The 27860-nt window shown below is 43.8% G+C and overlaps 1 protein-coding gene across 4 annotated transcripts in view; it reads left to right on the top strand.

Annotated features, from left to right (window-relative positions):
• Nucleotides 1-27510, top strand: part of BCL6 (BCL6 transcription repressor) — a 34567-nt gene extending 7057 nt beyond the window's left edge. For 2 of the 4 annotated variants that reach the window (XM_089508672.1, XM_089508673.1), the window contains exons 2-10: nt 14579-14617; nt 16291-16462; nt 16701-16922; nt 17367-18356; nt 19396-19577; nt 22731-22898; nt 23916-24046; nt 24938-25075; nt 25682-27510. In XM_089508672.1, coding sequence (XP_089364798.1) covers nt 16302-16462; nt 16701-16922; nt 17367-18356; nt 19396-19577; nt 22731-22898; nt 23916-24046; nt 24938-25075; nt 25682-25822 — 2133 coding nt within the window. In that variant the 5' untranslated portion in view covers nt 14579-14617; nt 16291-16301 and the 3' untranslated portion in view covers nt 25823-27510. Of the gene's footprint in view, nt 1-1387; nt 1574-14578; nt 14618-16290; nt 16463-16700; nt 16923-17366; nt 18357-19395; nt 19578-22730; nt 22899-23915; nt 24047-24937; nt 25076-25681 lie in introns of those variants that run through there. The other 2 variants (XM_089508674.1, XM_089508675.1) reach the window with 2 other exon arrangements.
• Nucleotides 27511-27860: the final 350 nt, after the last annotated feature.

The following is a 27860-nucleotide window of genomic DNA, read 5'->3' as shown; positions in this document are numbered from 1 at the left end:
GTGGGACACCATCCGTGCAGATGCCTTTCTCAGTGAGCTGGAGCACACCAGTCTTGCTCCATGGAGCTTGTGTAAGAAACGTCTGAGAGGTTGGTGCCCTAAGTTTCAGCTTCCCCAGCTTGAAGGGTGCCAGCTATCTGGTTTAGTTTTAAGAAACTTCAGATTCTGCAAGACTTTGGAGAGGTAAGGTGGGCAGCCGTACTTTGTAGTGTTGTCTTCTCACTTTGGAATTAAATCCAGAAATCAAGGCATTGGTAGCTCAGAGCTTAGCAATGGACTTAAGAAACCATCATTCAGAAAGGAGCCTCCTGAACATCGTTATTAAACCCATGGATTTTAAGGGAAGCAATGCAAGCTCTTACTTCTCTTCCCTATGGAAAGTGATAGGCTTTCCCTCTGGACTTGTGTCTGTTGTGAAATGTAGGCCAGTGGTGGAGAAGGTGGCGCAATGGTTTAGAGTGTTGGACTAGGAGTTGGAGGAACAGGGCTCGAATCCCCAACTAGCCATGGAAACCCACTGGAGGACCTTGGCCATGTCATTCTCATCCTCAGAGGAGAGCAATGGCAACCTCCTCTTGAGAAATCTGGCAAAGAAAAAGCCTAGGATAGGATCACCATGTCTTGACACATAGCAGCTAAGGTTGCTGCTACACTGGAGAATTAATGCAGTCTGAAACTGCTTTGACTTCCATGGCTCAATGCTATGGAATTCTGGGAATTGTAGTTAGTTGTGGCACCAGAACTCTCTGACAGCAAAAGCTAAATATCTTACCAAACTACAGACCCCTGGTTTCTGTAGCACTGTGCCATTTCAGTTCAAGCAATGTCAGACTGTACCCATTCTGCAATGTAGCTTGTGCTTCAGAGAAGAACGCCTGCAAAACCTGATGGTCTTCTCCCTTCCCCTTGAGTAGCAGGGCTAGTTAAATTCCCAGTTGCTTTGGTTTTGGCTGAATCGTTTCATCACTAAAAAAGAAACTCTTTTTGCAAGGTACAACCTGGATGTGCGTGGAAAATGCCACGACTGTGTGTATTTAGTAGCCAATAATGCATGCAGGGGATTGAGTCTTCTGCATTTGATCTCCCACAAACTTTCACTTTGGTATTTTTTTGCAGGGGGGGGATCAGTATCACTTGAAGTTTCTGGGGCAGGAGCGAAGAAAGTGTGTTGGCTTTGGGGAAGTGGCTGCAGCCACCAAATCCCATTTTTACTAAGGCACTTCAAGTTTTGGGTTGAGTAGCAAATTTCATGAAACCGCTCTTGTGTCATTCAAAGTTTTCTCCCTCCCATTGTAGGTTCAATGCAACTTTCTTTTACGCACCCCTCAATACGGTCTCTTAGTTAATTTGTTGTTGTTGTTGTTGTGTTTAACTGCTGTCAAGTCAACTTTGACTTTGACTATGATGGCAAGACCTCCAGTCATCACCAGTTCTGCTCATCTCTTGCAAACTCAAGGGAGACATGGCTTCCTGGACTGAAACAATCCACCTATAATGTGGTCTTCTTCTTTTCCTACTGCCATCAGGTTTACCAGGCATTATCATCTGCTCCAAAGAGTCATGTCATCTCATGGTATGTCCAACCTCTTCAAAGTTTTGGGCTCCTTTCGTTAGGTTTTCAACAAATGATCTTCAAACTTGAGGGGAAATTTTCCCTTCCCTTCCAGAAATTGAGAACATTGGAATGTAGAACATTAGAATTTTCTTTTAGCAAGAAATGATTCTTGTACAATTGTCCAGACATGGAACTTGGCTTGACACAGTGTCAAAGATGGAAGATTTCCACCCCACTCCCTGCAATCCACCTAAAGTGTCAGTTGTTATGCTGTTATTGTGCTTGTTGTGGTTGTTTGGTGGTGGCGAAAGGTTAGAAAACCTCCTAGAGAACCAGTTCCACATAAAAGAGAGAGCCAATGTTTAGGGAGATACAGGTGATGAGCAAGAATATCAGTATGGAAGGTTATGAAATTTCAGAAGCTCATCCCAGCTGTTGAGGTTCAAAATTTCCCGACAGCCTTTGGCAAGGTTTTGGGACTGACTTAGCAACCCATCCTTCTCCTACATTTGCCTTCCAGATCTGGATTTGTCGAGGTGTGTATATCTTTGGATTATTCAGCATAATTTCTGTAGCATCTTCCAGATGTGGTTTTCCCAATTTTCTGCTCAGTTTTGAAGATGCCATTGCAGCTTGCAAACTCCTGGGGGGGGGGGGAGTTATTCTTTGCAGAAATGCACATGGTGCAAAGAGATGGGTGATTTGCACAGGGGAAAAAATAACCCAATCCCATGTGCATGTTCGTGCAGAATAATTCCCTTTATTGCTTCTGAAATCCGTGTTGCTCTGTTCTTCTTGGGAAAGGTTTCTCCAGCATCAGGGAACCTATTGTTATCTTTTGGGGGGAAGTGTAGTAATGGGTTCCTTTCTACCCCTAGTTCAGCCCTCTGGGCCTGTATGGTCAGTCGACTAAAGTTTTCAAACTTTTGGTTTTTCATTGCCATAGCACATGAGTGGGGGGGCCAAATGTGTGTTCTTCCCTTTTCTTTGGTAGTTTAGTGCACCATTGTGGCTGTGAATTCAGCATCCTGCAAGCAGGTGAAGGTGAAAGGGAAAATCCAGGCTGGATTGCAGGGAAAATGACACAAGCACCACAGGGACGTAGCTAGGGTTTTAGGAAGGGGGGGGGGGGGTCCAGACTAAGTGCCACCATTATAATGGGGCTTGGGTGCGGTGGCGCAGCAGCACACACCATTCATTTTTCTAATGGAAGGGGGGGTCTGGACCCCAAGAAACCCCCCCTCCTTGGCTACGCCCCTGAGCACCAGCTTCCAAATGTAGCTTCACAAATAACGCACATTTCCAACAGAAGGCAAGTGGAGCTGGAAAGGGGGTGGAAATCTCATTCATTGAAGAAAAGGGAGCAGAAGATAGAGCAGCTGTCAGTTCATGCTTACTACTGGAAAGCTTACTTTTTCTGACTACAGCTCCCAGGATTTGCTCCTCGCTTGGTACTGAATTTGCTGCCAGCAACACAAACTCTAAGCGGTTATCTCTTCAAGCCTTGTTTTCACCATGTTTTTCTGCATTTTCGTTGAGCTTCTTGAGAGCATTCCCATTTTACAGATGGAGACAGAGGTGGCATGATAGCAGGTCACCCCAAGGATGGATGGGGACTCTGTGGCTAAGCTGGTATTTGGGCCAGAGTTTAGGAAATACTATGATACATTTCCCAAAATGCTGGAATCTGAGAGCTGTTCCTTAGAGATTGTGTTGGCCAGTTGGTTGTAGAATTACATAGGGAAAGTATATTAAAAATACCCAAATGAGAGGCCCAGAATGGTGTGGAGAATATTGCACAGATGAGAATCTTTGCAATTTGAATTCTGCACCAAAAATGCACTGTATTTGCATAGGAGGTGGTAGTTACTGTGCACAAATCCTCTGCAGAGAACATTATTTTTTGCATAAAAAGGGCATTTCTGCACAGTTTCTGTAAAGATAATAATAATAAACTGCTTTATTCATTCATTCATTCATTCATTCATTTGATGAAGAATAAGTGCCGAACTGCAGTGAGAAAAAATACCAAAGTCATTCAATGGTGCCTGTGAAAATAAAATTTAGCCACATATTCATATAAGTACAAGGAAAAGAAGAAAAATAGGGTAGCAGATCTAGTCTTAGGCTTTGGGGAATTCCAGGTGCTCTGAGTTGAATATAGACCCAACATTGATCCCGTCTGTGAGAACATCGTGACTGTTCACTTTGTATGTACATGCACTTCTGTACTGGATGGAAAGCTAATTTATAGCTAGCAAAGGGGGAGGACCATCACTGCATCCTCAATTGAATTTCGGAAGTGACTGAACAGGATGGGTTTGTGAAACCTTCTACCACGAGCCATCCATCGTTGGATCGATAATGGTGAACTTTTCTGTGCCGCCAGCATGAATGGTTGCAAGCAACAATTTCCTATGGGTTGTTGTCAGAGAGATGCACCGATCCCTGGCTCTGTGATCGGTCTCTTTCCATCAACATTTCTATATTTTTTCCAGGTGTGCACATCGTGTCCTATTCCTCTCTTCTTTAACCAGCTAGGCAAACCAGTGGATGGCATTGTTAGTGCAAAGCAACCAAGGGATTTAAAGCCATAGGTGTTTGGCTTATTCCTGGCTTTTGACAAAAGCATGATGGTGGATTGAGCTGTGGCTGGGGTTTGCAAGATCTGAGAAAGACTGTTCATAACAGGGTCTCTTTATGGTCTCTCATTCAGAGGGTCACCATAAATCCAAGCTGACTTGATGGCATATAACAGCAGCAAATTTATTTTTGGGGAACAACAGACAACAACACCCTGCTATTCTTAGTAGGGGTGAGAATGTCATATCTTTCCAGATGCTGGACTCCCAGCATGCTGTGCTGGCTAGGACACCAGGGAATTACCATCCAACAGCATTTGGAGGACCACATGATTCCTGTTTTAATTCTTGGGAAAGTTACGTTTTGGATTGCAGCTCTCAGAATGCCCTAGTCAGCTTCGCTTTTGAGCAGGGGAGACATTGCTCTGGAATAAGAATGCTGAGATTTTCCCCTTCAATCCCCAAATTTCTAGCATTTCAGTAACGTAAAACTGCAATGAAGCATTTTAGAAAGACTTCAGGCATTCAAAGAAAGTGGGCAGGCAAAGTGACCAAACAAAGCAAGCAGGGATTTGGACTAAAGGGCCCTTGTGTTCCCTTCCAGCTCTTCAGATTGAGTTTATGAAAGGCAAATGCAGCAAATATGACAAATCTAGGTGCAAATGCTTTTCAGTGTCTTGCTCTCTGCAATGCTAAGAATTCGGGAACTGAAGGGAAATGTTTTGAGGGAGAGAATTCTTATTTGGATGGGCAATGGCCTCTTTTTGCCACCCTCAATCCCCGCCCCCAAATAGTTACAGACCGTCTACTGGGATATTCTGGGAGATGAAGTCCAAAAAAAGCAACTTTCCCAAGCCACTGTCAATCCTCCCCATTAAGGTAAGTGGTGGAGTTAAAAGCTCAAGAGTGACACATCCAGGGCAAAGAAGCTGCTAATCCTCTCATATCTTCTGCTAAGAAAGGCAACCTTTAGACTCTCTTGGCAGCATTTCCAGATTTGTTCCACCCTGGTAATGCCAGTCTTGGGTACAGGAAGTTTCCAACCTCCTGCTCTGCTTCTGTGACCCAATTTTCCCCCTCACTCTGCCAATTTAGGTGGGCACAGGAGATGCTGAGTCCTGTGCTTCAGACCTGGCACTATCTCTTGGGGAGATCAGTTGCCTCTGTCTCGATGTGTCATGTTTCCTTAGGAGGTTGTGTGTGCAGGATGCTTTCCAAAAGAATAGTGAAGATGGCAACCGATGGAGCAAGGAGGCTAGATAACAAGATGAGATTCCAACCTGAACTGAACAGCATTATAGCATAATGAATGGCAAGGTGTGTTATGTGTAGGTTTGCAGATCCCGCCTTCCCTCTGCCACCTAGAAGAAAAAGGCTGGTGTTTTCCTAGAGACCAATGCATGCCTAAGTTCCCTTACTCATGTGGTTGTACATTTTGGGGGCATGGTGTGAAAGTCGAAAGTTGCGGAATTAGTGCTGAATATGGGGTGCCATTCCACAAGTGATGTCGGTGTGCATCAGGCAGGCAGATTGCATATTTCACATGCTGATGCACATGGAGCATTGCAATCTTGCATTATGCATTTTTTTGAAGAGTCTTGTGCATCATTGCAATTCACTACACACCATTGTTTCATAGCTCTGTGCATGTGAATGTAAACTCTGTCTTCTTGATTCAGGACCTCAGCCAATGTCCATTCCTGCTTCCTTTTTGTTTAGGTCGCTTTCCCACTGACTACTACTTCTGCTCCTCCTTGGGACGCATTCTGGCCCCTTCTATGTCAAGACTCCACCCTGATTTCCCAACCTGTCAATGCCCATATTTTTCTGGCTGCTTGTCACACAGCTGTCGGGTCAGCTTTTTGCAAAGGGCCTCTCAAGAATGCCTGCCACAGGAATGTCATCCTAATGTGTTGGTGAACCAGGGCCTCTATGGGGGTGAGCTTTGTCGCATTGCAGAACCCCTACTAGAACTGCACTGGCATCTTGGCAAATCATCCGGGCACCATTCCACCAACAAGGGAGGTTGGGCCACATCATGACAACAGATTAAAATACAACACATGGCATCACTTAAAAGAACATATATCACTATATATTGAGATTGACTAAAATAAAGAAAATGATAGACCCAAGCCTATGAGAGCTCATGCTGTAACTTCTTTTTTTCATTTACCATAGTCTCAATAGACTACAAGATCCCTATGCGTGCTGATATGAAACTAATAATATTAAAGCAATCAACCCATACTTCAAGACTCATAATTTAAAAATTCATAATTTAACAATCATCTAGATAGGCTTGCTTAGGGTTGCCATTCATCAGGACCTCCAAACCGGGACAAATGTAGGACAACATGTTCAAATGTAGGACACATTTTTTTGTGTCCTACATTTGAATAGGAGCCTCCGAGGCGTTCCCTCTGGGCCTGGGCCCTGCCCTCGGCGGGGGCGGAGCCCAGGCAGGAAGGGACTCCTCCCCTTCAGGGAGGCTTTCCTTCTGGGCCTGGGCCCCACCCTCGGCAGGGGCGGAGCCCAGGCAGGGAGGGACTCCTCCCCTTCAGGGAGGCTTTCCTTCTGGGCCTGGGCCCAAGCGGCAAGGGAAAGCCTCCCTCAGCTTGCCATATCTCGCCCGGGAGCAGGGGCAATCCTGGGGGCGGGGCCAAACCGGGGCGGGACCGTGCGGCCCCGCCCCAAACCGGGAAAGTCCTGCCCCCAGGCGGGATATGGCAAGCCTAGGCTTGCTAGAGGCTGGTCTTTAATGCTTTAATCTCTTCTGGCAGGTCATTCCACAGTCTCAGGGTGGCTGAAGAAAACATTTTCTGGGTATCAGTTGCCAACCTAGTCCTGGCTGATGGAAATAAATGTCCGCCAGAGGACCTGAATGTATGGGTCTCATTGGAGGGGCCTTCTGAGATTGGCAGCCACAAAACTAACCTTTCTGTGCTATGGTACTGTAAGGCCCATTCTCACCCTACCTGTGCAAGAATTGGTAAATGTTACATAACGTAACATTTTCATCATCTTACACCAGTGAAGAGGTTTTGCCTGAATAAGAACCGCCAACATTAGCTGCAAAGATCACTTGAAGTCAGGGCCACATCCCATTTGTGGTTGTTTCCATTTAAGTCCTTTCTGACTTATGGCAACCCTAAATTGAACCTATCATGGAGTTTTCTTGGCACATTTCTTCAGAGGGGATTTGCCATTGCTGTCCTCTGAGGCTAAGAGACTGTGACTCACCCAAGGTCACTCAGCGGGTTTACATGGCCAAGCAGGGATTCAAAGCCTGGTCTCCAGAGTCATACTCCAACACACCAACCTCTGCACCACGCTGGCTCTCCAGTGTGAAGTCAGGGCCAGGTCCCATGCGGCCTTTCAAATGTTGTTGGACTGTAACTCCCATCAGCCCTCACTAGCGTACACCATGGTGAAGGATGACATGAGTTGCAGTCCAACAACATCTGGAAGGCCTGATAATACATATTTTATATGTATTATCCTATTATTTCTTAGATTGTATGCCATAGGCAGGTTTACTCTATTTATTGTTTTATGTTCAGCGCTGTGCAAATCTACAGCGCTATATAAATAAAGAATAAGAATAATAAATGATTCTCAGCCTAGCTTTTAATAAAATCTTATGGCAAGCTTGGTTTTACTGCTTGGCGATGCCAACAGCAGGGCAAAGATATGAAGAAAGGAGGTATTGCACAAGGACTGGATCCACTTGCCCCTTCTTTCCTGGCATTCCAGTTTGCATGGGCAAAGGGTCTTCTTAGCAATGCAGGCATGCATCCAGAAGGGTGTCTCCACATAATTATCAGGTTTCCCACACTGTTTATTAGTCTGGGGAATTGCTTCTTTATTGCTTTGTGTAACCACTGGGGACACTGGTTTTGCCCAGGAAACATGTCCTTAAAAATAGGCTTAAAATAAACAAATTTATTGAATTTCTTCCCTTGTAAAGAAGCCTCTCTGGACCTTGTGTTAAAAATTATGTAATGATTCGGTGCACGTTTTCATGGGATGCCACCAGAGCTTTTGGTGCACCAAACCTTGGACTCCTCTATTTTTCTACTGTCTGGCTCGGACTCCGTCACAAATGGCAAATAGATTGAATCATAACAAACGTGTTGTTGTTGTGTGTCTTCTGACTTATGGTGACCCTAAGGCAAATCTATAATAGGGTTTTCTTGACAGAATTAGTGCAAAGGTGGTTTGCCCTTGCCTCCCTCTGAAGCTGAGAGAGTGTGACTTGCCCAAGGACACCCAGTGGGTTTCCATGGTCAAAAGGAGATTTGAACCCTGGTCTCCTAATGCCCTAGTTTAGCACTCAGTGCTAAATTACACTATGTTGCCTCAATATCAAAATGACTGGAGTAAAATTAGTGGCAAAAAGGCATTTTGCAAACACAATGTGAATCATCAGGCTGCTTGGGTTGATCGAATGTAAAATGTATTTATTTGGTTAAAACTTCTAAACAAGAGCACTTGCTTAAATTTCTATGAGAGTAAAAACACAACAGTCTAGACATTTCATGAATTGCAAAAAAGGGGGTAAAACAAGTATAAAATGATATATCTTCATATATTGTAGCAGTATTATAAGTTTTTCTTCTGAAGTTAAGAGTTGGTACATTTCTGCTGATCCAAAATTGCTTCTGATTTCAATTCCACAGCCTTGGCTATCATAAAGGGTGTCCAGAAATTATCAACTGGGCATTCAATTAAAGTTGTTGTTGTTGTTGTTGTTATACTTTATTTAAATAGTGCTGTAGATTTACACAGTGCTGTACATATAGACAATAAAAACGATAAAAATGAAACCTGCCAATGGCATACATTCTATAAAATACATATAAAACAATAGATAGTAATACAAGATAGAATTAGATAAAATAAGTTGGCAACAGATTGAGAACATCAGAGATCAAATAAAATAAAATATCAGATAACAATCGGAAGCGTGTGGTGCAAGAAGTTGGAAATATAATTTTTGGACACCCTGTACTAGCTTCTCCTGCTGGGAAGATGTTGTTTGTTACTGTATCAGACTTCATTTGGATGTCATCTTTTACATCCAGATGCTCCCAGGTTTTTATTTTACTTTATTTTTAAAAGCTATGTCAGTTAATCTTTATAAGACTCCTTGAGTCCAGAAAAAGGTGATGATAGATAGATAGATAGATAGATAGATAGATAGATAGATAGATAGATGATAGATAGATAGATGCAGATGCAGGTGTGGAGGTGGAGGGAGGACAAAATGAGGTCATTGTGCATCCCAAATATGAATTCTGCATCCCGAATGATGCAGAACTTTAGTCCTCCATCTCCTGGCATTGCAGTCACTTAAAGCTTCATCTGAGAATTAGGAAATTCAATTCATGCATCCAAAGAAAAGGGGCAGGTAAAGTGACCAAGGGAATGAAAACACAGCAAGTAAAACAATAGAATCAGGGGAGAGGGAAGTGGCCATCTAAACCCCCCTGCCATGCAGGATGACACAACTAGACCATCCCTGAAAGATGCCTGTTGAACCTGTTTCTTGGAACCAAACCCCAGCAGATACTAAGAACCCACTGTATTTTATATAAGGAACACCATTTTGCTATGCCCTTATATATCATGGGACTTGAGCATCCTCAAATATTGGTATCCGTGGGGGTTTCTTAAAACCAAACCCCAGCAGATACCAATGACCCACTGTATTTTATATAAGGGACACCATTTTACTATGCCATTATATATTATGGGTCTTGAGCATCCCCAGATTTTGATATCCATGGAGTGTCCTGGAATCAAACCCCAGCAGATACCTAGGACCCACTATATTTTTGCTGCAGCCTCCTTAAGATATTCCTCCTGCACTTCCCACATTTATAAGGAGAAACCACACTTTTTCCTCCCTGCCTCCTTAGAGGCTGCCGATAACTCCTTGCCCCCAAATGCTGCTGTGTTTCCTAGAAGCATTTGTCTCTCCTGGCAGGAAATTGGATTATGCCTTGAGCTTGGAAGGGAATGCTTAACATAGATTTCTGGTAGCCTCTTAGCCACAAGGTGGGGGTGGAAAGAAGAGGCGGCCAAAGCTGCCAAAACCAAAGATTTGTTGCTCCAAGCTGATGGCGCTCACGCCTTGGCCCTCCACCCCACTCTCTTATCCCTCTGTTGAAAATTAATCTAAACTCATTTGTACTTGGAAAGATAATGCTGCCGATAAAACCTTTCTCTTGCAGAAGAAGGGGGAGAGCCCCACAGCTCTGTGGCTGCATTTCTCTCATAATAAAAATAGCTGTGGTCTACGTTAGTGCCTTCCAGATCTTCTACCTTCCCAAAACCATGGCAGCCTGCCATCAAATTCTTAGCTGTGGGCTCATGCTTATATGCCACCGAATAAGCTTTAACAGATAGGAGAGGCCTGCAAAAGACCCTGTTAGGAACAGGGCTTCTCATGTCTTGCAAAGTCAGGGCAGTTGTGGCTGCAGAAATAACACAGTTTGATGCTGCTTTCACGGCTACGGCTCCATGCTATAGAATTATTTATTCATTTATTTAAGAGATTTTTACCCCGTCTTTCACCCAAACTGGGATTCAAGGCAGTTTACAATAATTTAACAAGAGCAGAACTAAAATATAGATTATAGAATCCTGGGCTTTATAGTTTCTTGTGGCACTGGAGCTCACTGATGGGGAAAGCTCAAGAACTCACCAAACCACAAATCCCAGAATTCCTTGGCATTGAGCCATGGCAATTAAAGTGGTATCAAACTGCATGACTCTGGGAGACCTGGGTTCAAATCCCTACTCAGCCATGGAAAGCCATGGAAGTCGCACTCTCTCATCCTCACAGGAAATTCAGAGAAAGCCTCCTCTGAAAAAATCTGAAAACCGCATGATAGATTTGCATAGGGTAACCGTGAATCAGAGCCACGGCAGCTAAAGTGGTGTGAAACTGTGTTATTTCTACAGTGTAGATGCACCCTCGGGTTTTTAAAGGCTGGACCAAAGCTGGAGCTACCTGCAGTAGTCAAATGAATTTTTGGTACTCAGAGGTGGTATTCTTTATGCTCAAAGACTCTGGAAAGTCAGTGCTGGAAAGGAAAGCTGCTCAAAGAGACAAAGTGCAGGTTGAGTAAAGCAAAAGTAGCTCTTATAGCCAATCGCAATCCAGCCAAGGGAGGCCACACAGACTACATTAACCAGAGTAAGGGTTGCACTTGATCTCTCAGCCCAAGACAGGTCCAAGTTGCTTGCTGATCTCCCTTGTGATGAAATACACCAGGGGTATTTTTACCCTCCTGTCTCCAAGTAGCAGGAGATTGCTAGAACATTTCTATCAGAGTCTTAAGAATACATAAATGGACTGTGTGGTTGGGTCATGGCATTGATTGGGAAGGGAAGACCATTTGGGATGGGGACTCCAGTAGCTTTCCACTCTGGCCAAAGAGGGTCTCTCTTGCAAGTTTAAATCCTTAATTACGCCAACCGTAATGAGCTGATATACGTTTGCAAGATTGGCATGCAATAGAAATTCATTGAATAAAAAAGAACCACAGAGGGGAGGTGAATGGTTTTATGGTGCAAGGGCACCCTCCTGTGGACAGAATGATGACAGCCATCCTACCATGAGCATCCTTTGGGGAGAGGAGGAGATGATAACCAGCTGGCATGGTATAGTGGTTTCAGTCTTGGACTATGACCAGAGTTCACATCCCTGCACAGCCATGGGAAGTCAGTGGGTGACCATAGGCAAGTCACATTTTCTCAGCCTCGGAGGACAACAATGGCAAACCTCCCCTGAATCAACCCTGCCCAGAAAATACTACAGCCAACGTGGTGTAGTGGTTGAGTCTGGGACTCTAGGAGACCAGTGTTTGAATCCCTTCTCAGCCATGGGAACCCACGGGGTGATCATGGGCAAATTTCCTCTGAATAAATCTTGCCAAGAAAATCCTAGCAGAGGGTCAGAGTTGATTTGAAGGCACAAAATAACCATTTGAAATAGAATGACCAAGAGCATATGGGCATGTTTTTTACTTCTGAGTATTAAAAGCAAGACGCGCTTACCCTTTTCTGCTTTTTTCCCAATGCAAACTACTTTTGTATTTGAACTCAATTTGCAGCAGTTGAATTGAGCCAAGGACAAGGGGAAAAGTGGGAGGAGGAGAGAGAAACCAAGACATTTAAATGCAGCTGAAAAAGTAGGATGGTAGAGGATTAATCGGGACGGTTGGACGGTTGGAGGGTGTGTGAGCTTGTTTCTTCTGATTTCTGTATCGCTCTCCCCACTTTGCCCAGGGTCCGGCAAATGGAGGGGTGGTCCATCCGTGCAATTTCTCCTAAAGTGTAAAGCCACAGTTAAGCAAGATTCCAAGGCTGCCTTGCTACTTTGCTCCTCAGCCTTTCATGTTTCTCCCATGGAATCTCCATTGTGTGTGTGTGTTAGCAATTAGCAACTGCATCACAGTTTCAGCCTCCTTGTTTTCTCCTGTGGGTGTGGGAGGGGCTGCTTTTTATGGGACAGATTGCAAGAGCCACACAACAGAGATTTTACAGTGTGTTTTATTGAGTCTGTTCAAAGCCAGCATTGGTAACAGAGAGGGAGGGAGAGCAAGAGGGAGGTTGGGTCTGTCCTGAGGAAGGCTTTTAAAAACCCAAGCTGAGCTGTGATTTGTTTCTTAGTGAGTTTTGGAATGTGATGGTTGCTTCATTGGAGGATTATAAAAAGAGGTTGGAGGGCATCTAATGGGGTTGCTTTAGTATGGCAGGGGGCTGATGGTTGTTGCAGTACTTTCAAACACCATGATTCTGTTGCTGTATTCACATGGAAACTTGCCATGAAATGGCCCTGGTCCTAGCCATGGTCCACAGGCCACACCATTTCAAGTGGCACTGATCTAGAGAGTTACACAGTTCCTTTGATGGTTGATCATACGTTGAACGTGTGACAGCAGTGTGATGCAAATGACATTTTAACCTGCATCAATAGTAGCATAGTTTCTGTAGCTGAGTATGTGGAAGGGATAACTTCTATGCCAAGCAGTTTTGTTTCTGTTCTTCACTTTTGCATATTCTGCCATTGGAAGCAATGGCAAGAGACATTTCACTGTGTCTATACTGCAGTTATACTAGTTTTATACCACTTTAATTGTTATGGTTCCATTCTGTGATTTCATCCCAGGATTTGTAATCTGCTGGGATCCTCTGAATGTTCAAATGATTCTAAGTAGCTCACAAAACTACAAATCCCAGGATTAGCTGGAGACAGGGCAACTAAGGTGGTATCAAACTGGTTGTTGTTGTCAAGTGGACCTCGGTTGCTTATTATTATTATTATTATTATTATTATTATTATTATTATTGTTATTCAAATTATTATTATTTGAAGTCAAGTCAGCTTCGACTTTTGATGACCCTGTGGATGAGAGATCTCCATGTCACCCAGTTTATCGAAAGCCCTGCTCAGGCCTTGCAGACTCAGGGCCTCCATGGCTTCTTTGGCTGAGTCTAACCACCCGTAATGTGGTCTTTCTCTTTTCCTACTGCCTTTTACCTGACCAGGCATTACCGACTGTTCTGATGCATGTAAAGTTCTCATGATATGTCCAAAGTACAACAGCCTCAGTTTAGTCATCATGGCTTCTAGGGAGAGTTCAGGATTGATTTGTTTTAAGACCCATGCATTGATCCTTTGGGCAGTCCATGGTATCTATACCACTCTTCTCCAACCCCATATTTCATAGGAGTTTTATTCCCTGTAAGAGCTGTCTACCAGTGGAATAGACTGCCTCGGAGGGTGGTAGACGCTCGTCTTTGGAGGTCTTTAAGCAGAAGTTGCTTTTTTTTAGGAGTGTTGTAATTGTGTATTGGCATGAGGCTGGACCTAGATGGCCTTTATGATCCCTTCCAACTCTAAGATTCTATGATTCTTCCTATCCTCTTTCCTCTCTGTCCAGCCTTCATAAGCATATATGGAAATCAGAAATACAATGTCATGGACAATCCTGACTTTGGAGAATTCCCTTTTGGTCTGAAAAATCAGTACACAAAGGAATCTTGTAGCACCTTTGAGACTATCTAAAAAAAAAACAAGCTGAAAGAAACAAGCTTTTGTAAACTGTAGTCTATCAAAGCTCATGCTAACAGCTTCTTTCTTTCAGTTAGTGAGATGCATCTGTGGAAGAAGACTCAAGCCTATGAAAGCTCATGCTACCAAATCCTGACTTTAGCATTCAGCAATATATTAAACTGTTACTGACATCAAACTGTGGGGAGTAGATAAGACCTTTGGCCACAATCTTGTAATGTTGGGCAATTGTCAATAGAACACAGTGCTTTTAAAACCAGGCCCCCCTTTCCCAAAACCAAACCTGTATTGTTGCACAGCTCTTTATTTTGCTCCCATCTAACCAAATATATTCTCCTTTTGTCTGCCTAGGTCTGAAAGGAACCCTTCGACTGTGAATTGAAGCACGAGGTGCGTCCATGTTAATTTCATGCCTGGCTTCTCTCAAAAGTGTACCAAATGGAATATTTCATTAGGCTCAGCTGGAAATCGCCTTCAGGAGGGTGTCTGCTTGACAGAAAACTTGACATATTCATCTCTGGATGGGAATTGAGGGGGTGGAGTGTAACGGAAGCTGTCATTGAGCAATTTGGTAGCAAAGGCTTCTTCCCAGGCATGATAACCTTGGCTTGGAGGAAAGCACTTGGCCGTTCCGCCCCCCCCCCCCCCCCCACACACACACACACTTTTATTCCTATTAAATTTCCAGAACCAATTCTTTATTTATTTTTTTACACCCATGATTATTTAGTCCAACTCACAAATAACCAAACAACAGCTAGGAAAAAAATCCCTTGATACACTGAAACCCACGGCAGCTGTCCCTCTGGATGTGTCGAACTACAAATCAGACCAGCCTAACTAGACTGTTTTGATGGGGATCTAATCTAAAACTTCTGAATAGTGCTTTTGTAGGTACCAAGCAGACCGCAAGGCTTCCTTAAAAAAGGAGATCCATAACAAGAGGCCCATGGCTGAAACAGCCTTGCTCCTTGCAAAATGATCTTTCAAACACATACCCTCCAACATTTTATAGATGAAAACAGGAACACATGTGGCCAGAAACATCATAGTGCAGTCAAGATGGCAAAAAATATTAATTATGAAGAACACACAAGTTAGGAAAGGCTTCAGCAGTTTACTTTTGCCTTAGTCTACTGGGAAGGGTACAATTCCACCCTCTCCTCTCCTTTCTTTGGAGTAAATGAAGTGGAAACTATTTTTGCATTTTGCAGCAATTGAAGTAAGCTGAAGACAAAGCAGGAGGAGAAGGGAGAAACCAGGACATTTTAAAAGCAGCTGGAGAAAAAAGGGAATGGCAGAGGATTAATCAGGAATGTTTCTGCCAAATCAGGAGAGTTGGAGGATATGCAAACATGGATTTGTATCCTTAGATTCGGCTGGAGTTCCGTCCAGCCCAAAGGAGGTCAAGTGGGGGATGCTGGAGGATGCATTAGCCACTGAGGAGACCTTGCAAGGCCTTGCCCCTTGCAAAAAATAAACCAGGTTTTTATGACCCCCATATTCTAGGGGGTATGGGGGCATTTTCTCCATGGCCTGCTCCCAGGTGACTTTAGATCCAGGAAAAGCTCTCCTTAACATTAATAAGTGACCAGAAGTCACTGTCCACTTCCTATTTGATAAAAGCTTCTTTCTGTCTGTAAAATGGCCTGGGGGAGGGAAAATAGGGCAAAATGCCTCCAAAAGGGCATTTAGGGGCATATTGACATATTACTATGCCTGTTGGAACTACACTTCCTGCATTTCAAATACATTTATTTGGAATTGTTTTAGGAAGTGGGAGCTTCTCGAAGCTTGGACCCATAGGGAGGGGTGGGCACATAGGCCAACCCTCTAGATGCAACTCCAAGCCTTCTTCACTATTGGCTATCTTGACCAGGACTGCTGGGAGTTGTAGTCCAATAACAGCTGGAGGCTTGCCTCACTCCTTACCCCTGGCCTTGGGTCTTCAAGATGTGCTATAGCTATGTGTCCCCTCTGGCAGTTGTCCATGCTATTCTGTTAGTGCTGATTCTTTCCGTGGCTCATGGCTTTCTCTTTTGCTCCATCTTACATGTCTACAGACAGACCCAAGATGGCTTCTCCGGCTGACAGTTGTATCCAGTTCACCCGACACGCCAGTGATGTCCTCCTCAATCTCAACCGCCTTAGAAGTAGGGATATCCTGACAGATGTCGTGATTATTGTCAACCGGGAACAATTCCGAGCCCACAAAACAGTCTTGATGGCCTGCAGGTGAGGAACTGTGTTGCCCAGAGTAAATGCAGTCCTCTTGGGCTGTGTGGCAGGTACAGGCTGTGCATCCTCTGTTCCCAAAAGTTCACTTCTACTTTCCATAAACTGGATGTGGTACATCCCACCTAGAGTTAGGAAAAGCCCCCTCAAATCCTTCTGGTCCCCCAAGCCTGTCCACTCCAGATATAAATCTAACCCTCTTTGAGTTAATCCTATTTCCTTCCTCCTTTCCTTCCAGTGGCCTTTTCTACAGCATTTTCACCGATCAGTTGAAGTGCAATTTGAACGTCATCAATTTGGACCCTGAAATCAACCCAGAAGGGTTTGGCATCCTCCTTGACTTTATGTACACCTCCCGCCTCAACTTGCGGGAAAGCAACATCATGGCTGTGATGACCACCGCCCTTTACCTGCAGATGGAGCATGTGGTGGACACCTGCCGAAGGCTGGTCAATTCCAGGTGAGGTGCACCAGATCAATTAGCCTTGGAGGAAACATGGAACTTGAGTGGGACGGACAACTTCTCTCTGGTCATCATGGATTGCTAATGTAGCTTGTCCCCAAGTACAGAATTCATGAGTGACTCCTTGAGAGCAGAACGAATAACAGAGCCATGTGTTGTGCTTCCCAGTTATGTATGGAATACTTAGTCATTGGTGATGGATGATAAGAGATTCAGTCCAGCAGCATCTGTTGTAGAATAAGGATACAGGGACATTTGTAGGAGAATGTAGGAAGCTGCCTTATCCTGAAGGGCAACCCAGATTCAAATGACAAGAAAAAAGATTCCACCTAAACATTATGCCTGCATTTTGGAATCAATAGCAGTGCTGTTATCTCTAAATTATCATTACCACTCTTCTTCTCTTCCTCTCCATATCCTACCCCACTTTTCCCTTTTCAGTGAAACAGAGCTAGTTTCGGCTGTGAAGACGCCACGGGAAGAATTTTTACCCAGCCGCATGCTGAGCCATCCAGAAATGATGGCTTACAGGACCCGAGAAATGTCAGAAAATGGTCTCCCTCTTCGGAATGGACCAGTTTGTGATGGGAGGGCCTACATCCCTGGCTTGTACAGCAGCCTCTCGGGTTCCCCTCTCTCCTACACTGGATACAGCCCCATTCCTGTCAACAGTTACCTCTTTGATGAAGAGCTTCGGGAAGCGAGGATGCCCCTGTCGGATGTTTCAAGAGCCAACCCTTTCCCACGGGATCGAGCATTGCCGTGTGGTCTTTCCCGGACGTGCAACGCCGAATACACCAGGGTGGTCAGCGATGTCTCTCCCAGCATGTGCCACTCTGCCACTTACTCTCCAAAAGAAGCTGCTGCTGAAGAAGTCAAAACTGATGTGCACTACAGCACCACCTCTGTCGCTGGACTCAAACCCACCACCCCTTTGGCCCGAAACAACTCCTATTTTGCCTGCGACAAGGCAGGCAAAGAGCTAGAGCGGACCCATGGAGAAGATGAGATTGGGCAGCACTATGAGCCCAGCAATGCACCCATGAACCGGAAGGTACTCATCAGCCCTCAGAGTCCACAGAAATCGGACTGCCAGCCCAATTCACCAACCGAGTCCAGCAGCAGCAAGAACGCATGCATCGGCCAAAGCTCCGGTTCCTTCTCTGCCAAGAGTCCAACTGATCCTAAGGCTTGCAACTGGAAGAAGTACAAGTTCATTGTTCTCAATTCGCTCAACCAGAGTGCCAAGCAAGACAGCCCCGAGCAGAATGAGACTGGGACCCTCTCCCCGCAGTCCTATGTGCCCTCCCTGACTTGCCAGCAGCCAATGGAGCCAGAGAATTTAGATGTGCAATCCCCAACCAAAATGAACGTCAACGGGGAAGACTCAACAATCCCACAAGCCAGCAGGTTGAACAACCTTGTGAACAGGTAAATGGAAAAACAGACTATGGGTTGCAGGGGATTTGTGACCAGTTATCTTGAAGCAGAAGTGGGAAAAATTTAGTTGCCGCAGATTTTATGAGAGCAGTTCACATCAGGCCTACCCAGTGGGACTAAGGTCCTTCAGTGTCTCAGCATAGTGTAAATATCGGCCGGCAGAGCTATGCTACAGTGGCGCTACACACTCCCTGTACTGCCCCCCAGTGCAGTGTATGAGAAATAGTGAATGCACATAGCTGCCAACTCATTGCACAATGCTCAAAGGCAGTACACGATGTATGATGTACATTAACTTTCTACCCAAGTGCACTATTGCATCCACAATAATTCCACATGCAGAAATCAGCTTTTGGCACATTCAGTTTGATATATCCATTCTTCATTGTCCAAACAAGTCATTCCATGTGCATAGTGCAACTTTTCAGAGAAAGTGCATCAGAGGTGTGCAGCCCTCTAACATCTCCTAGGGGACCAATGTGCCTCCCATACCCAACACTTGCCAGCTTATGGTCTGAAATGTATTGGACTACCCTTCACATTCCCTACTAGAAAGGAGCTGGTTGCGGATGTGGGAAGTTGTAGTCCAACACATCTAGAAGGTGAGAGAACTGGGGAAGAGTGTCATAAATAAGAAGTAGTTTCATGGAGAGGAGTATATGTTTCTAACCTCACTTCTCCAGCATTTCTGTTTTGTTACCATAATGGTAGTAATTAACCCCATTGCATTCAAAATGTGATTTATCAATTGGTACTAGTGCGCCAGTGTGGTGTACTGGTTTGAGTGTTGGATTGGGCCCTGGGGGACCAGGGTTCAAATTCCTACTAAGCCACAGACACCCACTGGATGACCTTGGGCAAGTCACATTCTCTCAGCCCCAGAAGAAGATGACAGCCCACCCCTTCTGAATAAATCTTGCCCAGAAAACCCCATAGTAGGTTTGCCTTAGGGTCACCATAAGTTAGAAATGGCCCAGAGACACACTAATAACAACCAGTGATGTAACAAATGCAATTATTTCCTGGTCAGGTCACTCGATGGGTCCCCTCGGAGCAGTGAGGGTCAGTCCCCCTTGTACTTGCATTCGTCCAAGTGTAGCTCCTGTGGCTCACAGTCCCCCCAGCATTCTGAGATGTGCCTTCACACCCCCAGCTCAAACTTTGGAGAAGAGATGGGCGAGACGCAGTCTGAATACTCAGATTCCAGTTGCGGTAAGTCTGAAAATCACCCTAGACATTCCGTTTCCTGTTCTTGCAACAATGAACATCCAAAGGCAGCATGCAGATGTCTGTTTCCTAGAAACCCACCCACCCCCTTACAAGACAGGTGCCCTCAAATAGGGTTGCCAGAGCAGAAACATCCCCTTCTGTGTGATTTCAGGGCCAACACCTTAGACCAGGAGAAAGACTTTTCTGACACCATAAGGACAGATCTTTGTGTTGTTAGAAGCTAGGTCCTCATGATATAATGGGATAAGGCAGGTAAGAGTTGAGTGGTGAGCTGGATCTACCTCTTTGCCAACTCATTGTGGAAATGGACACAAGTGAAATCCAGGTAAAACCTGTCTAACTAGGAAGTGGGGCAGCCTGGAGCTATTCTCTCTGCCTGTCTCCAAATAATGCTGTGGACTCACAGACACCTATTGATTCTCTCCTCAGTCCCCTCCAATTGCTCCTGAGTTTTTGGCATCCCCAGGTTGTGCAAACATGGCACATATACAGGTTGAGTCTCCCATAACTGGAATTTCCAAGTCCGAAATACTCCAAAAATCCCAAACATGGGTGGCTGAGATAATGACACCTTTGTTTTTGGATGGTTCAGTGTACACAAACTTTGTTTCACAAACACATTTATTAAACACATTAGGTATACAATTGCCTTTGGGCTATGTGTATAAGGTGCATACGCAACATAAATTTATTTCATGTTTGGACTTGGATCCCATCTCCAAAGTATCCCACTATGTATATGAAAATATTCCAAAATCTGAAAAAATCTGAATTCCAGAACACTTCTGGTCCTGGGCATTTCGGAAAAGGAGATTCAGCCAATACAAATTATCATTTTGGATAAAGGAGACTCAGCCTGTACAAAACTTCTGTATTCTGGTGCCAGGTGGAAGCTTGGGTTTTAAAACTGCCTTGCCCACAATTATCAGACTTTCTCCTCTCTCATTGCTGGTTGCCCTGAGATTTCTTTCCCTGTCTGGAGACTCATTTAAGCTTAGTAGACCACTGAGACTTTGGTTGGTGCCCTAGGACCTGGCAACCCTACACCCCAAACCAATTTGGTTAAAGATCAACTTGTATTAAAATGGAGGCCAAGTGTTTATTTGTTATTTGTTTCTTGTTTCATTTAGATAATAGGTTGGTGGCTTTCCCAATCCAAAGTACTGCAAAATTCATGTTTAAATTTCAAAGACATATGGCCACTTTTTGGAATCTGATGTCCCTGTCCTTTTTCTTGGCACCCTGGTCAAATAAACAGGACAGTTTTGTTTTCAAATTCTCTTGCCTTCAAAAGCTGCTTTCATGCATTCTAAAGCCTGGACTGTTCTGAATTAAAACAAGGAGTCTACTTCTCTGAAAATGGGATTGGGTATAAAAATGTGCCCATTTGAAATTACTTTAAAATATTTAGACTTTGCCTCTAATTCCTGAAATATCAAGTTCATAACTTCCTTTTGGGGGAATAAAGTCATTTTATCATCCTTTTGGATCACATGGTGCTATACAAAACTCTTTTGCTAGGGCTAGATGTGTGTTTGTTATATTTCTATGATTAGGCCTGGTTTTAGGTTTTGGGCAAGCTACCACTGGTGGCATCATACCCCCCTCAACTGGCACTTCAAACACCACAGCTTGGAGAGTTACTTTTTAGAAATATATGTTCCTTTTATTCTTGACAGTGTTTGAAAAGTAACTCATTAGGTTACCACTTGTTATTTCCTTTGGTTATTTTCCATTATTTGAGGAGTAGAGCTAGAACTGATGAAGAAATGGCATAAAACTTGAAAAATCGCCATCACAAAACTTCTACAATGTCATCAAGGCTTGAATTCTTTGAGCAGACCCCCAACTAGAGTAAATCCATTCAACCAATTCTTGAATAGTGAGACAACACTTACGTAAACTTGATGTCTTTGATGGGTCAGTTCTAATTGGGACCACCAATAGGATTCAGACCTAGAAGTAACTTTGAATAGTAACTAGGAAACATTACTCTTTCTCCCAATAAAGTAATTTCTACTCATCATAATACTGTCAAGGTCTAACTTTGTTACATCCTTGTTTCTACTGCCCCAAGAAACTGGTTGTTTATAAATAGATTACTGTTGCCCCCTCCACAACATTCATGGTGGTTAGGAGCACAGCCCCCCTCTCCCCCAAAGTGGAAAAGCCACAAATATCAATATTACCTTAGAGAACACTTCTCTAGGAATCTCTAGGTCCTTTTGCACAACTCTATGGTCAACTTCCACCAGACGATTGACCATAGATTGTGCTGGAGGCTCTAAAGGTTCCCAGAAATGAGTTCTCTCCAGGAATCTCTAGGTTCTCCAGCACAACTATTTGGTCAGCTTCTGCTGGAAGTTGACCATAGGATCACCTTGGAGAATCTGGAGATTCATAGAGAAGTGTTCTCTCTGGGAATTCTTAGGCCCTGCAGCACAACTCTTGGTCTTCCAGCGCAACTGAAATATAGAATTGTACCAAAGGACCTTGAGATTCCTAGAGAGAACTTATTCATCAGAGCCATGATTTATCAAATCTGTGAACAGGAAACCAGCAAATGTGGAGGGCAAAGTGTACTTGTGATGCATTATTTTCAAGATCTGGTTTGTCCTGCTTGGCACCATCATATTAATGACCACACTTGGAGATCCACCAGAACTCAGCTGTGAATGTGGTGCTAGTCATCTTGCTGTAGGGGACCCTTTTATTTCCCCCATTATTACTGTTGCTAGGCCCACCTAAGACACCTGTGCAATCTGGCAGTTACCCCTGGGCAAACATTTCTACTGAGCATTCATTATGGGCTTCCAGCTCAGTATGCCCCAGGGTAGTTGATGGCTTTCAGGTCAGTGGGATGATGAGTCCACTCCAGGTTTTAATGTGGAAGGAGTTGTACTCTGTCTCTGAAATGGGAACCTTGGATAGTTCTTTTTCCAGACTGCAACTCCTGGTGGATTCTAGGAGTTGTAATTCCAAGAGTCATGTTGTTCCAAGATCTGGGATTCCCATTTAAGCATCCTCAGAACAACAGCCCAAGTAACACCCCTCCCATGTGTGTCTGTGTGCACTTGGGGCCCTGCGCTTGCTCATCTCACTCCCAACCCCTCTTCCTCTCTCGGTCTCCAACAGAAAACGGAACCTTTTTCTGCAATGAGTGTCACTGCAGGTTTTCAGAAGAGGCTGCTCTCAAGCGACACTCCCTCCAAATGCACAGCGACAAGCCCTACAAGTGTGACTGTTGCCAAGCCTCCTTCCGCTACAAGGGGAACCTAGCCAGCCATAAAACTGTTCACACAGGTACAGCCTCACCAAGTGCGCCTCTGGATTAACCCAAGCAGCTCGGTCTGTTAAGAAAGGGGTGGTTGACCTGGGTTCAAATCCAGTTTCAGAACCTGGAATATATGGATTTCGTTTCCCATGAACCCCTAGCCCACTCCCAATGTTTTGGGAATGGCAGTTCAAAATGTGATTTGTTTTCCCCAAAATTTTGGACGAGGGAGAGAGTGAACCATATTTGTTCCCTACAAATCCTCTTGGTTTGTAAAGCACTCTGTGATCTATGCCAAAGGAAGGATCCAAAATGTCCAGCGATATTTGAGATTTGAGCCAGGGAATCACCAATTCAATTTACCTTACCCAGGTTATGGGCTCACTGGCTGGACTTAGCCAGATTTACTGTCTTGTAGCCTCAGTTCTCCATTTGTAGTAGGCAGGCAACAGTGGCCTACCTCACAGTGTTGTTACTATAGGGCAGGGTGGGAAAATTACAAACCATGCTGGTTTGATTGCAGTCCCAAGAAGTAAATTTTCCAATGTCTGCCTGTCAGGTCCATCTTTTAGCACCATGGAGATAGTTTTAATTTTATTGTGGTGGTGGTTGTTAATGCAACAGTCAGGTTTCCTGTTGTCGGGGCACCGCCAGAGTTTTTGGCTGCATGTTTTCAAGAGTTCTGCTTCCTCGTTGTTTTGTTGTATGCCTTCACGTTGTTTCTGATTTAGAGTAATGCTGAGGCCTTCAAATTGACCATAAAGTTGCACTGGAGGGCCTAGGGATTTCTAAAGAGGAATCTATAGATCTTCCAGGACGATTCTATGGTCAACTTCTGTTGGTCGTTGACTATAGATTTGAGCTGGAGGACTTAGAAATTCACTGAGTTTTCTGGGACTGACTTGCTGAAGGTCACCTAGTGGGGTTTCCATAGCCAAGCAGGGAATTGAACCCTGATCTCTACTCAATCCAGTGCTCAAACCACTATACCATGCCAGCTCTCTGTTGTATTGAGGCCCTAAACAGGCTGTGTTTTGTTGAGACAGGTGAGAAACCTTATCGCTGCAGTATTTGTGGGGCTCAGTTCAACCGGCCAGCCAACCTGAAGACTCACACGCGGATCCACTCGGGGGAGAAGCCCTACAAATGCGAGACCTGCGGGGCAAGATTTGTCCAGGTGGGTGCCATGTTATGGAAGTTCCTTTATCCATGTGGTTGAAGATCTTGCCACTTGTGTACCTCCTGTGGTGTTTGGAAGGCACAGAAGCAACTTTGTGCACAGAGTAGTTTGTTCCACCCTCTTTATGTCTCTAGCAGGGGTGAACCATTGCTTGGAGGGCTAAGGGCCAGCTTATACCCCTTCGAACACACTCTATGGACTACATCTACCTTCATTGGAGTCCTTCCCAAAATGGCAACCTGAAGTGATGTTGTGTGATTCCCTGTTACTATTTTGAGAAGGATTTGGATGGAAATAGAAGTATTAGAGGGTGATAAGGGACTTTCTCACTGGGGATGAGGAAGTTTTTCATGATTTTGTAGCTTTCTGCAAAGCTTCTGGACAGTTTTGGGGAGTGAGGGGCTTTCAGAAGGAGCTACATAAGTACAAAAGTGTGCCCCAAAAGCTACATTTAGCCCATGGGCCACACTTTGCCCACCCTGGCCTCAGATTTCAAAGAAACTGAGTGGAGTTTTGAGGTAATTTTTCCAGGATTTGTCCACAACTTGTGAAATTCACACCGAATTGGAACAAACTATACGAATACAGAGAAGTAAGGAGGTACAGTCTGAATCCTATTAACATTAACTAGAACAGGCCCATAAAATTAATGGGAGGCAAATAAGTATTGACTCACCATCCAACAAGTGATTCAGTGGCTCTGCTCTAGTTGAGATGAAGAAAGGGCTTCAGGCCATTATCTTCACTTATTTCATTCCCCTGTTTGAGAATGAAAAAATGTCCAGTCTTCTCCCTCCCTGGATGAAATTATGCCTCCAAGAACAAATTGAATGAAGATTTACACCCTCAGTGAGAACCATGTCTCTGATCACTGTGTCCCTTTGCTAGGTAGCGCACCTCCGAGCTCATGTGCTGATCCACACTGGTGAGAAACCCTACCCATGTGAAATCTGTGGCACACGCTTCAGGCATTTGCAGACGCTCAAAAGTCACCTTCGCATCCACACTGGAGAGAAGCCCTACCATGTAAGTACATTCCCCATCCATCCATCCATTCATCCATTTATCCTCTGCTGTTTTGCTCTTGGAGGAGCTCAAAGTGACATCTTCTTGCTGCCCAGTTAAGCAATGGGCAGCTGACCAAAACCTCTTTACCTGTTGTGGCTGCTGGGTGTTACAGTAGACTGTAACAGTCCAGGATATAGTACTAAGTTACATGTATACAGTTGCCCCTCATTTGCTGGTCAATGACCGAATAAACTTTATTACATTACAGTTGCCCCTCCTTTCTTGTGGACTTGAGGTCCGCAGTCTTGAATATTCACAGAGGGGCGACCTCCTATAGTTTCAATGAGATTCACCCCTGTGGTGCACGCCTTGTGCGCGTCCATAGGCATGCACCCCATTCAAGCCTAAGGGGTTTGAATATAAGTGTGTCTCCATTTTCACATGGGAGGGGTCCAGAACGGATCCCCATGAAAACGGAGGGCCAACTATATAACTAAATAACCAATATAGAATATTATCAAATGTTTTTTAAACAAATTCTGATTGATTTATTACAATCTGGATTAATTCCTCCTCTGTTTTGTTTTCCCTGTCCTTCCCCTCCAAACCCGGCTCCTCCTTCAGTGTGAAAAGTGCAACCTCCATTTTCGCCACAAAAGCCAACTCCGCCTCCACTTGCGCCAGAAGCACGGGGCCATCACCAACACCAAGGTGCAATACCGCGTCTCCGCAGAAGTCACACCAGAACTCTCCAAGACCTGCTAGAACCAGACGTGGCTAGTCAGTGGGTGGAGGACAAAGGGGCTCAGATTGGGAGAGGATGGCATGGAAGGGGCAAATGATGTCCAAAGGATACTTGTAACACTTTAGCCACGCCTCCACTGCTTTCGTTATTATTTTTGGTCACACAATGGAGTGCCTCTAGAAGCCCAGAATGCAGGCAGGTGGAATAGAGGAAAATGACTAAATGAAAATACACGGGTTTTATGTTTGATTTTAACTTTTTTTGGTTTGTTTCCCAGTTATGTGAATTTTTCAATACACACAGACAGACAGACATATATATATGTATATGTATGGCAACAATCCTGCATTACGGTGGTATAACATCATGCTCCACATGCGGAGTTACAGATGAATTGTGTTGAATGGCTGGGTTGTGCCACTGAACCAAGACATCAGATGTGACACCAAAGGGTCCTGCACATCAGTGTACAGTGTGCATTGATGTGCAGTGTGCACTTCTATGTGGATTGTGTGTCTATGAACAATGTGCCCATCCAGGCACTATGGCACTACTTATACAATTCTACTTCTGCAACCTTGGTCTGAATGTGGCTGTTATGCATTAAATAAAAATGTCCAACCGCTTCTGTACGGGATGTTAGACTCATGTAAGACATCAATATGACTCTGGCCATATATATATATATATATATATATATATATCTGCATCAGAGTGTGTGTGTGAGCTTGGGTGTGTTCGTTAGGAAGCGGTTGAATAGAGACCTTTCTTAAAATGTCTGTGTAGTGGAGTGTCAAAATGTCGGCCCTCCACAGCCAGAAAATGAGGAATGTATATCGTTTTACGGGAACAAATTCTATTTCTTTTTATGCAGAATGGTATGTTTTTAATAAAAGAGGAAAAAAGATTGTATATGCTATAAGAAAGGAGAGGGCTTTAACTTTTTAACCAAAGGTGAAGGAAATCTATGGCAGAGTTGTACATATATGAATATATAAATAAAGTATATATATATATATATTAAAAATATAAACCTTTAAAAAGATATATTAAATATATAAATATATATATATTAAAATGCATTGAAGTCTCACGCTGAGTCTCTGCAGGCAGACGACCGATCAGAGAGACTTTCTTGTGACAGAGCACTTAACAAGATATTTTAAAAAGTATTGCATCTGTATTAGTGAGAAAATATTTTGTCTAAGAGCATTGAGTGTGTATTTGTATTTTTTTGCAAGTGAAGGTTTACAATTTACAAAAAAAAAGTGTGTATTAAAACCAACAAAGCTGCAGAAGGAGTTTAAAATAATATAAAGTGTAATAATAATTTTCGGGTTCCCCCCCCCCCCAAGTCTGTATATATATGTAAAGTGTTTGTTTGGGGTTTTACTTCTTGTTTTTCTCACAGTGCCTTTCTTTTGCAACTAAATTTGAGCCCTGTTTGAGGTACGGTCTGATGTTGTGAAAAGGGTTCATGGCAGCCTCTCGACGGAAAATGTCAGGTGGTTCTTTGTGTTTTTTTCTTTCTTTTTTTTTTTTTACAAAGAAAATAAGATAATTTGGTCTCATTTTATACACTTGTGTTAACAATCAGTCAATATCGGGAGACAGGGTCTGGGCTGCGACAAACCGCATTAATGTGTTCTGTAAAATAGAGCTGTACAAATTTTAAAAAAAGAAATAAAACAGCAGAAAGCAACCATGAGCTACACTTTGTGCTGTATTTTCTTTCCTTCCTAGACATATCTCTAATAATAATAATAATTATTATTATTATTATTATTATTATTATTATTATTATTATTATTATTAGACAGAATTTACTATTGCCATCACAAATGTGAGTAAGGGTGGGCAACTGCAGAGATGCTAAGGGTAATGCATTGGTATCTGATTTGCATTCATGATCCATATTTATTCAATAATGCAAGGAATCATAAAAATCCCTCAAACTTGATTTACTAGGCAGCAGCCGCTGCAAGTGACAGTGTTACCTATTGATAAGGACATAGTAGACTGACATTTCCACTTGTCTCCCTTGAATGATCATCAGTG

The sequence above is a fragment of the Sceloporus occidentalis genome, unplaced genomic scaffold (assembly GCF_023333645.1).
Source record: "Sceloporus occidentalis isolate IW3139 unplaced genomic scaffold, rSceOcc1.0.p SCAF_2, whole genome shotgun sequence".
Lineage (NCBI taxonomy): Eukaryota > Metazoa > Chordata > Lepidosauria > Squamata > Phrynosomatidae > Sceloporus > Sceloporus occidentalis.
This window is presented reverse-complemented; position numbering and strand designations above follow the sequence as displayed.